The sequence below is a fragment of the Emys orbicularis genome, chromosome 11 (genome assembly GCF_028017835.1).
Source record: "Emys orbicularis isolate rEmyOrb1 chromosome 11, rEmyOrb1.hap1, whole genome shotgun sequence".
Classification (NCBI taxonomy): domain Eukaryota; kingdom Metazoa; phylum Chordata; order Testudines; family Emydidae; genus Emys; species Emys orbicularis.
In genome coordinates this window covers 8,120,329-8,135,118 of record NC_088693.1, presented here as the reverse complement: position 1 = coordinate 8,135,118, position 14,790 = coordinate 8,120,329, and the positions used below count along the sequence as shown (strand labels likewise).

The window sequence follows — 14,790 nt, the reverse complement described above, 5'->3', positions numbered from 1 at the left end:
CTATGGTCAGTTATAAGGAACTGAGGGTAAAGAGAATCTCTAACTGTCCAAGCTAGTGAAGCAGGTCCTTTATGTCAAATTCCAGGACAGTCAGCCTGAAACACAGGCCTTAGACCTACCATCAAATTCTTTTAGTAAAGAATTTGTTAATGGGCTTGTATCCCTGTTTAAAAAGTAACTGGACTCATGGCAGATACATATGCTATAAACAGTTACAATACACCTTTCCCAAATTTTGGAAAACCTACTGAATGAAAAGATACAGGTTTGTTGAAATAAAAAAAAATCAGAACAGAAATGTTACAAAATACCTGCTTTTCCCTCAGAACTAAATCAATGGCTATTATAAGAATAAATACAAAAATAGTCAGTTTATGCAGACAGTTATGTTAAGTGAAGTTTCTTCAATGTGCTCCCATAGTAACCCACTGATGTCCTGTCATCATTTCAATAAGAGTCCCCTTCCCACTAGGTCTACGAAAAAGCCTTATCACAAGTGTAAGTAAGACAAAGAGTAAGGGACTAGGAAATCTAAGTGTTTGTTTTCCTTTTGAACAAGAACTTTTCCACAAAACCAAGCAAAGAAGCACGATCACTGGGTAAACAAACCTGTATGAAGTGCACTTATTAACTGGAATTTATACTGTATTTTGTTAAATCAAAATTATATGGGGTATAATGACAACTTTCAACTTCTGTAATTTGAAGAAGATGGCAATGATATAATGCGGGGTGGGCAAACTAAGGCCCTCGAGCTCCCGCTGGGGAGCAGGGGCTAGGGCTTGCCCCACTCCGGCACTTCAGCCGGAGAGCAGGGTCAGGGGCCGCGCCACACGGCTCCTGGAAGCAGCGGCATGGCCCCCCTCCAGCTCCTACGCGCTCCAATGGCCCCCTCCGGCACTCCAATGGGAGCTGTGGGGGCAGTGCCTGCAGATGGGGCAGCATGCAGAGCCGCCTGACCGCACCTCCACGTAGGAGCCAGAGAAGGGACATGCCGCTGCTTCCGGGAGACGCTTGAGGTAAGCGCCGCCCGGAGCCTGCACCCCTGATCCTCTCCCCACGCCCCAACCACCTTCCGCCCTCCGAACCCCTCGGTCCCAGCCCGGAGCACCCTCCTACACCCCAAACTTCTTATCCCCAGCCCCGCCCCAGAGCCCACACCTCCAGCCAGAGCCTGCACCCCAACCTCCTGCCTCAGCCCTAATCACCCTCCCGCCCTCTGAACCCCTCGGTCCCAGCCCAGAGCACCCTCCTACACCCCAAACTTCTCATCCCCAGCCGGAGCCCTCCCCTCCCAAATCCCACTCCCCCACCCTAGCCCCAAGACCACTCCCACACCCTGAACTTCTCATTTCTGGCTCCACCCCAGAGCCTGCACCCCCAACCAGAGCTCTCACCCCCTCCTACACCCCAACCCCAATTTTGTGAGCATTCATGGCTCACCATACAATTTCTATTCCCAGATGTAGCCCTCGGGCCAAAAAGTTTGCCCACTCCTGATCTAAAGGGTACCAGGCTGTACTCCTCTGGGTGTTTCTGAAAATACTTGCCATCCAGCACAATTTGCTCCATTCAAAAGGCAATAAAATTTACTCCTGAGAAGATTTTTTTTTTAAATGAAGTCCAAAGATAAGCTGTGTCAGTCAGGGATGATGGAGCAATATTCGAAAATGAAGTGAAAAGCACCACGGTCAGGAAATCATCCCAACCCTCCCTTTAATTTGGTGACAGAATCTTGACAAGTGGGTCAAAGTCACCTTGAACCTTCACCAGCATGCCAGCTATGGAACTTTTCATGTTCTCTGTATGTATAAATATCTTCTGTCTCTGTGTTCCACTCTATGCATCTGAAGAAGTGAGCTGTAGCCCACGAAAGCTTATGCTGAAATAAATTTGTTAGTCTCTAAGGTGCCACAAGTACTCCTGTTCTTTTAGCTATGGAACTGTTTCCCTGGTTACACTTGCCAAATTCTGCTTCACCTCTTTCTCCAGCTTTGTGATACAACTGAGGTCAAAGGAAAATGACCATCACCCATTTACTCTTAAGAATAAAATAAATTGCTAATAAAGTTAATGAGGTGCAAAACTAGCTTTATAAACCTAGGATAAAGTCCATGCCAAGTAACTGGTTAGCAAGTGCACAAAGCATTACAAACATAATCAAGGTGTATTCAGACTTTGCCAAGTATGCATTTTTTGATCTCTAAGCACATTCAACATAAAAAAAATTAAGCCTATCACAACCTTCCCAACTCCTTCGACCCAGGAAAAATCTGAGAAAACAAGATCAGCAAATCCAAACACTGGTGAACAAAGGTGAGGAGAAATCTCACTCCATCACTGACCGCAGCCTGGATTAATCAGGTTATTAACCACACAAAACAGTTCCGCTGACTGTGACTTTGCTGATGCTAGATGTGAAGAAACTTCTCTGCATCCTTCTGCCACAGGCATGGTGTAAGATTTCAAAATTTCATTATGCAGCAATTGATAGAACTCAGACCAAGAGACTGTCTGATATCTAGCCTTTTGCTTCATCAGTTGCAAGTCAACTAAATACAATGGGAACTCGTGAGGAAGGAGCCAAGGAAAAGAGTGTTTAGGATGGTACAGGATAACATCTTACTAGATCATTGACAAAGTGGTCCATTAGCCAATCGTTTCTTTAGCCTGCAAAACACACACACACACACACACAGACACACACACACACACACACCTTCCTTATATCTAATCCTAGCCTCAAAATCAAGATACAGAGTGTGACCAACTATATAAACTGCATCAGAAAGCAGGGGCAGACCCAAGTTGGTGTCATGTTAGCCAGTAAATCCTGACCTAACCTATAGCATTCATCCTTCAAGTGCATATTCAAATTATTCAGAATTTAGAACAAATTAAGAGACTTCAAATGATACTGCAGAAAACAATCCACAGGCACTCAGATAATACTATGACTTGGGGGGGAGAGGGCACATAAATAGATCAGGATTGCATCAACTCAAGGAGAGACTTTTTGTTGTAGCAAGATCATCTGTACACATATGCAGATCTCCTCACAATATTGATGAATCCTAAAATTCGCACATAAAGTGGATATGCTGTATCAGATCTATCTGTATCTCCAGGGAATCTGCAATCCTCGTAAACAGTTTAAAATCATCATTCCTGGAACTGTTTAAAATCATCCCCCATGGTGGGCATGATTGTTTCATTCAGGGAAGAGGATGAAAATTTGGCACCTGGTGCAGGGTCCTGGTCCAAAGTCTCCTTTAATTCCTTGACTGCCTCTCCCGGAGGGTCAGATGGTCCAGGTACAAAGGGCGAAGAAGAATGCCTCGATCTCATCCTGAGTGGACTGGGAGGCTTAGGGTATTGTTGGCAGTACTCTGCCCATGCATCCCAGGAAGGACACTGTGGTAGAAATGGCATCCATATGTGGCATCTATATGTGCCTGTACCAGCCTGGAGTTTTAGGTCCTGGGTGATAATCATCACGTTCTTGTGGACCTTGTCTAGTAGCTGTGTGGGTAGGTGAGGAGTAGATTTTCCCTTCATTCTCATCACTAGATAAAGGAGGAGCTGATCTGTGCAGTGTAGTAAGTTGCCTTGGTACCGAGCATGCAGCACTGAGGTCGCTACCAAGGAGTGGAGACTCCGGTGCTGAGGAGACCAGAAGATCTTTGTGGCAGAGAAACTGTTGCGGTACTGAGAGCATCAGTACCAAAGAAGGTGTTGTCAGCGGTACCGATGACTTTGCCGCAGTTGTTGGTGCCAAGGGTCATGCAGAAGGTGGCGCCACAGCCTGTAGCATTGCCGAGCTGCTCATGTTTGAGTGGCTCCGGTGGTACCGAGGCAGGGATTGTAGATCTCCCTTTACTGCCTTTTTCCAAGCCAGCCTGCTTAGGGTCTTTTGCTTGCGTGGTACTCACAGTACCGGATGGTCCCGCTACCTCAGAGGTGGAAGGTCTTGGTGCAGTTGGTACCAATGGAGACTATTGAGTCGGCGCTTTTTGGCGTATTCCCAAGGAGGGGAGTTCGGAACCCGCTTCTTTGCTGCCTTCTTGGCAGAGTGCTCCTTCTCCTGAGCGTGTGGAGGAGAACCTGTCAGATGCCGCTGTAGGAAACTGTTGCCCCAGAGGGGTCCATGATCCCGGATTGGACGTGGGCCATAAAGACTTCTCCATCATGAGAAGTTTTAGCTCTATGTCTCTCACCTTTCTGGCACGGACTTTCAAGTTGTGGCAGTGGGAGCACTTTTGAGGTACGTGTGTCTCACCGAGGCAGCAGACACACAGAGTGCCCATTGCAGACTTAGATTGAGAAGCAGCAAGTGAGGCAACATTTAAAACGGGGGGAGGTGGGCATGCCCCTCAAAGGAGGGTTCCTCTCATGAGGGAGGGTAACTATACTACACCAAGGGGTGTCCTAACAACTGAAATTTAAATTCCTTGGGGGAGGGGGAGTGGTTTTGTTTGTTTTTTTAAGAAAATAAACAGGGATGGGTAAGTAATTATTGACTAACTATTAACTAACCAGCTAGTATTCTAAAGTTAAACTAGAGTAAGCTAAAGTACAGAGACACTGCTAAATGCTCCGTCTCAAGCTAAGGGCAGTAGAGAAGGAACTGAGGGAAGGTTGGTCACACAGCACTATGTAACTGCCAGAGGTGATGTGAGACACAGACAACGCATGTGCGACCCAACCAGGCACTGCTACTAACAATCTCCAACTACAAGAGTGGGGGAGCAGATTCAGCTAAAGGGACTACAGGGACGCTCCTTGAAGAAGAACTGACTGACTTGCTCCAGGTCACACGGGAGCTTTGTAGTGGAGCAGGAACCTGAACTCAGGTCTCCTGAATCCCAGGCTAGAACTTTAACCATTGAGATCACAAAAAACAGAGACCACAAAAATCTCTAGATGCATTATCTTTAAGGGTAAGAAATATTTCCTTATATTTAAGTTTTTTCTGTTACTTAAGAAACTTAAAGAGAAGACCTGAAACAGATGCTGAATCATGTAATTTTCAGGAATACTCAGCACCCACAGCCACAGATAGATTTCATCAAAAGCTCAGAATAGAAGAACTATTTCATCAATGCAGAAACACTTCACAGTTTATAATTAAGTGGCTCTTAGCAGAATTACCACATTGACTAAAGTGATCATAGTATAATACAGTTCTGTAGCCCATAGGGCTAGCTTGCCTTTATTATATTCACTGCCTTGCCTTCATTATATTCCAGGCTTGGCCAAACTTGCTGACTGTCTGAGCCGCATATGACAATCTTCAGAAGTCTGAGAGCTGGAGCGTGCCTGCCAGGGCTCAGGGTTTCAGCCCCACTCCTGCTGAAGCCCCGAGCCCCAGCAAGTGCACCCCATGGGCCTGAAGCCCCAAGACCCCCTTGCCTTGCTTGGCAGAAGGCAACATATGAGGGGGGTTCATGGGGTCACATGCCTGCCCCCGCCCCCAGATTTTTGCCAGGGTTTGCTGGCCCCACTTGGTTACATGGCGCTGCTGGCCTCTCTCCTTACATAGCAGCTGCTGGAGCCAGCAAGCAGGGAGCTGTGGCTGTGGGAAGAGGCAGTGACAAACAGCTGGGAACTGCAGGGAGAGCTGCTGCCTGAGGAGCTAAATCAGCGGTCCCTCCCTGAAGCTGTTTGCTGCTGTCTCTCCACATGGAGCTAACACCTGGGAGCTGCAGGGAGGGGCTGCTGAGGGAAAGAGGAGGAGCAGGCCTGGGGGGGCATGACACAAGCTGTTGGATGGGGCCGAACCTTTAAACTGTGCCCTCCCCCCGACACACACTTTCAGCAGGCACCAGTCGTCTCTGGCAAAAGCCCATAGCCCCACCACTCTGCCTCAGGGCAGAAGCCTCGAGCTCCCCCCACCCCAGTCTGATAGTGGGAGAATGGAGGGGAGTATGGGGGGCTCTGCAAGCTGCACTTTAACTGTAAAAGAGCCACAGGTGGCTCGCGAGACACGGTTTGGCCACACCTGTTATATTCTGCCTTTATTATATTCAGCAGTAATGCAAGGAACCTACAGGCCTGTATTCCGTAAGACTTTGGCTTCAGCAGTGAGCACAAAGCTTGAGGCCTATGAACTTTGGCACAGATAAATGACCCAACGGGAACCCATAAGTTTTGGGGAACTGGAAATAAGAGTTCCAGGGGGAATTCTGTCCACACAGCTAGCCACAAAAAAATGTGCTAACATCAGCTTTTCGAAAGTTTTGGGAAGAACATCCAATTGCAAGATTGCCATGGCAATGAATTGACGCATATATAATATGTTGAAATCATTAATCTACTAACCTATAAAAGAACACCTCACCATTAGTAGGATGAGAAAATACAAATGAGGAAGAGGGGAGAAACCCCTACTGAATATACATTAGACATGGTGGAGTCAGCATAACATATTATAAAGGTTACATCCCAACCAGTGGGCAGTGAAAGAGAGAGATGTAGTCCTTGGAAGATGCCAGAATGATGGCCACTGATGATGATGAAGATGATAATGGCTAGTATTTCAGGTTGTTCTGCAATGGATGGTGTGAATATGGATATTTAGATGTATTTTCTGTATTATTATTATTTATCTTATTGAGTTGGAGTGTTTGTGACTTTGCTAAATGTATTAATAAATTACTGTAAATACAGAAAAGTTCCTATAGTGTGCGTGTTGCAACTATGCACATCAGAGTTCCCAATTATATAGTAATTTTAATACTATTGGGCCTGACCTTGGGACAAGAACCTATCAACCCTCAAAGTGATAACTGGGAATTCTTATGTAATCAATATAATTAATACATAATCTATAGATCAGGCTACAATTCCCATCTTGTGACAGCTTCTGTGTGTCCTAGAGAAATACAATTTCAGTTACCAATTATGTGACCTAGCTTCTATGCTAAGATTACCATTCTGTTGTGTTGTGCCTTTAAACAGAAATCTATACTTGGTATCCTTAGTTACTTGACTAGAGAGGACACTTCTGTGAGGCTGCTTGATGTCAGAATCAGACTTAAGCGAAAAAGGACTTAGTACAGCCTTGCAAAATTTTATTAGCTTAACAACGACAAACAAATCAATGGGCAAGCAAAATATGAGTTCACTTTTCATTATCTTGGGGTAAATAGATTTGGTGTCTGATAAATGTAGGGCTGGTACATTTTCATGACAATTTTGTAAGGCTGATTTATTCCAGTCACAGTTCTAAGGCAGATACAGTCCACTCAGTTTCTATAATGATATGTTCAATGAGAAAACCTAAACGGATTCTACACAGACAAACAGAACCAATGGAGCAAGAGCTATTTATGAGAAAAATGGAAACAGCCTTGAAAAGTTATGAAAGTTTGACAGCAGTTACTTCACTCAGTCTTATTTTATTAGAAATTACAATGTCATGTGGCACCTTAAAGACTAACAGATTTATTTGGGCATAAGCTTTCGTGGGTAAAAACCTCACTTCTTCGGATGCATAGCTATGCACATCCGAAGAAGTGAGGTTTTTACCCACGAAAGCTTATGCCCAAATAAATCGGTTAGTCTTTAAGGTGCCACCAGACTCCTTGTTGTTTTTGTAGATACAGACTAACACGGCTACCCCCTGATACTTGACACGTCATGTGTTTTTCAATTAGGTTCATGTCTAGTCTTCACTTCCAGTAGGTCTCTACATACAGCCTTGCTTCTTCGATGAAATTATAAGGATTTTTTTTCTTTTCCTCTGAAGCGTAAGCTATGTGGCACAGAGTCAAGAAGCCAGGCTTGGTGGGGCAAAGGTCTGGATCCAATAGGACATGCGTTCTCAACTTGGGGTTCATTACTACCCTTCCTTTCCCATATTGCTATGTGGGACAGGGCATCCCAGTAGGTACAATTTTGAGCACCACTGAAATATGGCAATTCCTACAAAAAATTTGGAGTTAAAGGTAACAGGACAGAAAATCTTAAAAATACAATATATTTAAGGGAAATGATTATTGCATTTTCCTAAACAAATGCTCTTACTTTATCTTCTACCTAAAGTGAACATGGCTATACCACCTATGAATGGAGAGAAACATACTAACAAACACTCCTCCGTGAATATTCTCAAGTGCTGCACCAAGCCAATAATTTACATTTTTAATACTCAGTATAGCTTAACCACAAAAGAAGAAACAGAAAAAACAGTCATGATCATTTATTATTGATCAAGATTGTAGTTCTAAGTTCTAGTACAAATATTTACACTAAGAATCCAACATAGTCATAAAATTTCTCAGTGAGAACAGACATTTTTTAATTCCCACGACACTGACCCTGGCTACACAGTCTTATTGAACACTACGTAAGTTTCCAAATTCCTACAGGAAAACTGTGGTGAAACTATGTTATGCACTACAAACATTTAACAGTATAGCCTAAAAAGTTTTTAGAAGGTAAATCCTCATTCATAAAAACATCCACATGCGGTATATCCAGTGCACAATATATGAAGTCACTCACTATACCTGACGTACAAATATTGAATAGTTTTAGGTCGCTTTATCATCATGAAGCTGCTTGTATTAATTTGAAGAACATATTTTGAAATAATAAACACAAAAGCATTTGTTGAAAACAGTTTTCCTTACCACAGGAAGGTGTTAATTCGTACCCTGTTCTTATAAATTAGTATTCCTCCTGACATCACTCCAATCATAATTTCATTGTTACTTTGATCCTTTAAAAGAGAACAAAACAATACATTCAACACAAAACAATTAAAATATATATTGTAGAAAGCCATATATATTTTATATATGATCATCCATATCCCCTCTCACACACACACACCAAAATCATATCTTAATTAACCTATTGGGGCAAGTTTTTAATGCAATGAACATTTAATGGTACAGTTCCTATTAACCTGAGCTGAAAATTTACCCCATTTTTTCCCTTCACTATTAGGAAGTACTCCCCTCACAAATGCAATTTATATCTTTCCTTTTCTACCTAACCCTCTGTTCTCACTGCTAAATCTCTGTTCCATGCCCTTTTCACTTACCTAGACTACAGTAACTGTCTCCCTCACTCTAATCTATATGCACTCTAGTACACATGGTGCCCAGCAACTGAAATTATCTTCTTTGCATGTCACTCCAATCCTGTAAACCACTACCTTAACTTCCTTCCCCATTCAACATGGGGTTCCAACTTACCACTTGCAAGACTTTACACAGCGCCTTCCCTGTTTATATCATAGCCTTTGTCTCTTCCTCCTCCCATAATTCCAATTTTTTTAATTGTAATAATGACAAACTAAAGAGTGTTCAAATGCTACAGTGATAAGTAATAATTATGAAAATAATGTCTAAAAACAAAAATCCAAGATTCTTAGCCGCTATGGCAGGCTCTAAAGGGAAAGTGCACATTCCTGCAGTTTGTCTCATAGGCCCACTATTCTTTTTAGATTATGACACTTTTAATATTGATTTACTAATTTAAACTGAGGTAATCCATTCTCTGGAAGAATGCATCTTTTTTCAGTTTTACACAGATACTCCTATTCTTGTCTTCTAATGGAATTATCTGCTTAAATAGCCTTGAAATAGAAGGTAACTTATTGGAAGTAGTTGTAGTAGTGAAAATTACCTAAAAGAAATACATTACACAATGTATCCAAACACAGATGATTATGAATCACAGGCTCAGTAAACTGACTTGGTAGCAATCCAACAGTAAACTCAACTAACAACTTATACTCATACGTGAAAGCAAGTTGCAATTTCAGTACTTAGGGCATTGTCTACACTACAATCGCTACAGTGGCACGTGTGTAGTGCTGCAGCTATGCGGATATAGCATAGATACTTACTACAGAGACGAAAAGGGTTTTTCTATTGCTATAGTAAATCTACCTCCTTGAAAAGCAGCAGCTAGGTCGAACGAAGAATTCTTCCATCATCCTAGCTGCATCTATTGTGAGGGTTAGGTCGACCTAACTATGTCACACAGGGCATAAAATTGTTTACATCCCTGAGTGATGTAGCTAGGTCAACCTAAGTTTTAGGTTTGGAGGTGGGAGATCCTAGCACAAATAAGACTTTTGCTATTTCAAACCATACTTTGCTAAAAATGTTTCTGCACTCTATCAAATGCCTGCTATATCTCAACATGTGTATAAGCAAGGATTGAGTGCATCCATATAATGTAAAAGTTGTAAATACTTGAAATCCTATTTAGCACGTTTCTTTATGTAGAATTAAGATCAGAAATCAGCACACATGACTTGTTTTTAATAGAAGAATCCATGCTGTTTGAAGATTATAGTTTTAAGTAAAATGTAAATCTGTGTTGGTGGGGCTTCAAGAGACAGATGGGAAATTGTTCCTACGAATGACCTACTTACAAATGATGCATTTTAACATATTGACAAGAACTTAGATAATGAACTCTTAGATACACACTTGGATATTGGCCATAATCTGCATTGTCCATTTAAAAAGTGTATTATTGCCCTGGTTGCAATGATGTAACCTTCACAATATTAAATTATACAAAGGTTTATGGAACTTGCAACTTAAGTGAGATAGTAAACGTGAGAACTTCCCATTCAGTTTAATAGGATATTAACTGAAGCCAAATTAAAACTTCAGAAGCCAAAAGTTCCCTAAATGCCAAAGAGACATTCAACAAGCACATTTATCCAATACAGTTGCAAATAACTGGCACAGCCTGATGTTCACCTTACTTAGCCTCAGACTGAGCAAGGTACTTAATCATTTGTGTAACTTTAAGCATGAAGTCAAATAAGGGCTACTCAAATTGCTGAAAGTTAGGCCCATGACTGAGTACCCTGCTGAATTAGGGCCTTGAACATTATACTCAAATTATACTAAACTGTTCCTGAAAATATCATGAATCTACTTTTATATTACGGTATGAATTCAATCAAACTTACTCTTGCATAGTGCAATTCAACTCCATAGAGTTCTAAGGTACGTGCTGTATTGAGATAATTGAACTCAGCTTCTGCAGGAGACAAGCCTCTATAACGACAAAGATGGGTTAAATACGAAGCAGCCCAAAAGTACGTAAAATATCCAGATCCCTTAGTCAGCTCAAGCAGATTTTAAAAAGTCATTACTTTAACCTCATTTTTTCTGATAAACTAACTCCCCCTTGACTCCACCATATATATTGATTTTCATGCAGCAACTTTGGTAGCTAGAGATTCAAGCACTTTCCTCACAGATATTTGTTAATTAGTTGATTGGTCTCCACATGTGTACACTCACAATTCCGCCTGTTCTGCCTCCACACAACAAAAATGTCATTAAATGAAGTCTGCAATACATACTCTGCACATATATATGTTTATTTCAAATGGCACAGTGAAAGGTGCCTTAAAGGGCCTGAAAACCTTTGAGTTGGCAGTGAAGTCTCTAGAAACTGTTCTTGCATGTAGTACTACATTTTGAATTGAAATAATATCTTCTCTGCAGAGTCCACCCTAGATTTTAATATTTGTACAATCACCGAGTTCGAATTGTTTGTTTTTCCTTACTCCCCCAACCTTTTTAATTTGCTATATGTTTGACTGAAACTGAGCAGTGTAGACAGTCACTAATTGGCAATTTTGGTAGTTGCTAAAGTCACCAGAATTCCCTATCTGTAATAAATAAATGTGTTAACGGAGTACAACTCCTGTTCAACATTTTAGTGCCTATTTCCTAACATACTAATAGAGTCTTTTTAACTGAAAGTTTATCAACTGTATATTATTACACAAATTAGGACATTTACTTTCAATGATTTTTTTGTTTCATATCCTTTTGGCTCTGTAGTAGAAAGTCATACAACTGCATAGAACTGATAAAATCTGATGAATTGCAAAACTGCTTTATCTACTTCTGAGAGAGACAAGTCAATGAGGTAACATCTCTTGTTGGACCAACTTCTGTTGGTGGAAGATAAAGGTTTCAAGCTTTGCAGAGCTCTTTTGCTGGTCCGGGGAAGGTAACTAGAATGTTTGAGCTAACTACAAGTTGGGACAAACTATTAAGCATAAGGGGTTAAATCATGCTGTAAGATACCACTTAAAATGAAGAGGTCGCTTAAGGGTTAGCAGGCAGCAAGATGTATTAAAAATTGTTGTAATGAGCCATAAAACTAGTCTCTCTGTTGAGTACATAGTTTTTAGTTTGTAACAGAATTATGAATTTAATTTCCCACGCTTGCCTTTTGAATGTTTCCATTGAGGACGAGTACTGAGAGGGCCGATATGGAGTGGTCATTTTGTGAAAAGCGTTTACCCATGGTGATAGGGTGTTTTTGGTTTTTTATCATTTTACTGTGAGAGTTCATTCAAGAGCATAGGAATTGTCTGGTTTCGCCAACATTGCTGTTGTTGGGATATTTGACACACTGGATGAGGTGCATCACACAGTGATGGGCACGTGCAAGACCCATGAATCTTGAAAGGTGTGTTGTGGAGGGGCAATGATCATCACAGCCGTGGAGATATGTCTGCAGCTTTTGCATCTGTTCTGTTGGCGGGTGCTGCGGGGAGCTTGCTTAACTAGGTTGGGGGGTTCATTGAAGGCCAGAATAGGGGGTTCGGGAAAGATCTGTTTCAGGATGCGGACAAATATGAGTTGTAATTGTTTGATGATACCCTATATGGGTTCCAATGTCGGATGGTAAATGACAACTAGGGGTGTGCGGTCAGTGCGGTATTTATTTCTGTGTTGAAGCAAGTCCTCCCGTAGTATTTGGGTGGCCTATTACATAATGTGATCTACTTCTCTGGTGGTGTGCCCTTGTTTAGTGAAGGCGGTTTTAAGTGTGTTTAGCTGTGTATCCCAGACTTTGTCTTCAGAGCAAATTCTGTAGTATCTGAGTGCCTCGCCACAGATAACAGATTCCTTTGTATGTCTGGGATGGTTGCTGGATCGGTGGAGTGTGTAAGAGTGGTGATCTGTAGGTTTCTTGTATAGAGCTGTTTGGAGGGTTCCACTGTTGAAGTTGATTGTGGTATCCAGGAAATTGATGCTGGTGTGGGAGTGTTCTAGAATGGCTGTTGAAGTTGTGGGGGAAATCTATCAAGGAATTTAGGTCATCTGTCCAGAGGATGAAAATATCATTGATGTATCTCAGGCATATCACTAGTTTTGTGGTGCATTTTCCCTGAAATTCTTCCTTGAGATGACCCATGAAGAGGCTGGCATACTGGGGAGCCACCTAGTACCCATGGTTTGGACAAAGTGTTTATTAAATGTAACGGCAGTGATGCTATCATGGTGACAGATGTTGGTGTGTAGGAAGGTGACATCTGTGGTGGCATGGATGGCATTCTGAGGGAGGCCGTTAATGTTGTGGAGTTTTAGGAGGAAGTTGGCAGTGTCTTGGAGGAAGCTGCCTTTTGCATGGCGAATGGTTCGAGGATGGTTTCTATGAGTCCTGATATTTCTTCCGTGAAAGTGTCATGGCCAGATATGATGGGTCTGTCTGGGTTCCCTTTTTTGTGCATTTTGGGAAGCATGTAGACGGTTACTGGCGTGGGAGAGGAGAGGTTGATGAGGTTATAGAGTTTTTCTTGGAGTTGCCTGGGGAAGGAGTTGATAGTATCTTTAAATTCCTGTGTGAATTGTGTTTTTTATGCTAGGTGGTGTCAGAGAATCATCTGTTGGCCTCACTGATGTAGTCATTATGATTAACGACTATGATGGCGCCTCGTTTGTCTACTGATTTGTTCACTATTTGATGGTTGGATTTCAGGGACTGTACAGCAATCCTCTGGATGGTAGAGAGATTGTGTGGATATATTTGTTGAGGAGTTCAGTCAATTTTTCTCTGAAAGTAATCAATGTAATGATCAAGTATGTGGTTTCTTCTGCTGTGTGTGTGTCTGTGTGCAGTCAGATGATTACCTTTTCTTATGACTGTCAACGGAAGTGTGGTAGTTGTGGGTGTTGTCGTCTTTGTTGTGAAAGAATTCCTTGAGGAAGAGTCATCAAAAGAATTCTTCTCATTCTCCACACGTTAGTACGTTATCATGTTCTGTGGTGGGGCAGAAATTCAGTCCCTTGGAGAGTACAGATACTACCGTATAGATTAGAAGTAGTCTTGATAGGTTGATGATGTTGGGGTGTTGTTTAATGTCCATGTGATAGGTTATGGTATCTTGGTTTCTCCCAGAGGTGGTGTTGTTGGTTGTGAAGTTGTTATAGTTGGTTCCACTTTTTGTTTTGGTGTTGTTGGCTGTCATCAGATTTTTTTTGTTGGTTATTTGGGGTTTCCTGATTTTTTTTCTTCCAGTGTGTGGGAGCATGTGATGATTTCTTGTTTGAAGTGGTCCCTTCTGGAATATGTAAAAGTTCAGGAGATGGTTCCTCAGTTTTTCTGACATTTTTCTGCAGCGTTTTTCTGGTGAATCCTCTGGAAATTATGTTTTGTTTGTTGAATCTGCTCAGGAAGTGACTGTCACTGTTCAGTCTGGCTTCCTCCTTCTCTATGTTGTGAAGGTTCCATTTTAAATGGCAAAATTTGATATCTTCCATAGTTATTTGCAGTGTTATTGTAGCCATCTTGGTCCCAGGATATGAGCGAGACAATATAGTTGAGATAATATCTTTTATTGAACCAACTTCAGTTGCTGGAGGTACATGCTTTTGAAGTTCACAGAGCTCCTCTTTAATATACTTCTAAACATACACACACACACACACACACACTCTTCTACAGTAATTCCCTGTTACTGGTAAAGGCAACATACACAGAAACCTTATGCAGGCAGATCAT

General features: G+C 41.8%; 1 protein-coding gene across 1 annotated transcript in view; it reads right to left on the bottom strand.

Annotated features, from left to right (window-relative positions):
• PTPN4 (protein tyrosine phosphatase non-receptor type 4) overlaps positions 1-14,790 on the bottom strand; it is a 213,840-nt gene that overhangs the window by 112,216 nt on the left and 86,834 nt on the right. The window contains exons 9-10 of the mRNA XM_065413759.1: positions 10,949-11,036; positions 8,637-8,725 (exon numbers count right to left, since the gene is read on the bottom strand). Coding sequence (XP_065269831.1) covers positions 8,637-8,725; positions 10,949-11,036 — 177 coding nt within the window. The remainder of the gene's footprint in view (positions 1-8,636; positions 8,726-10,948; positions 11,037-14,790) is intronic.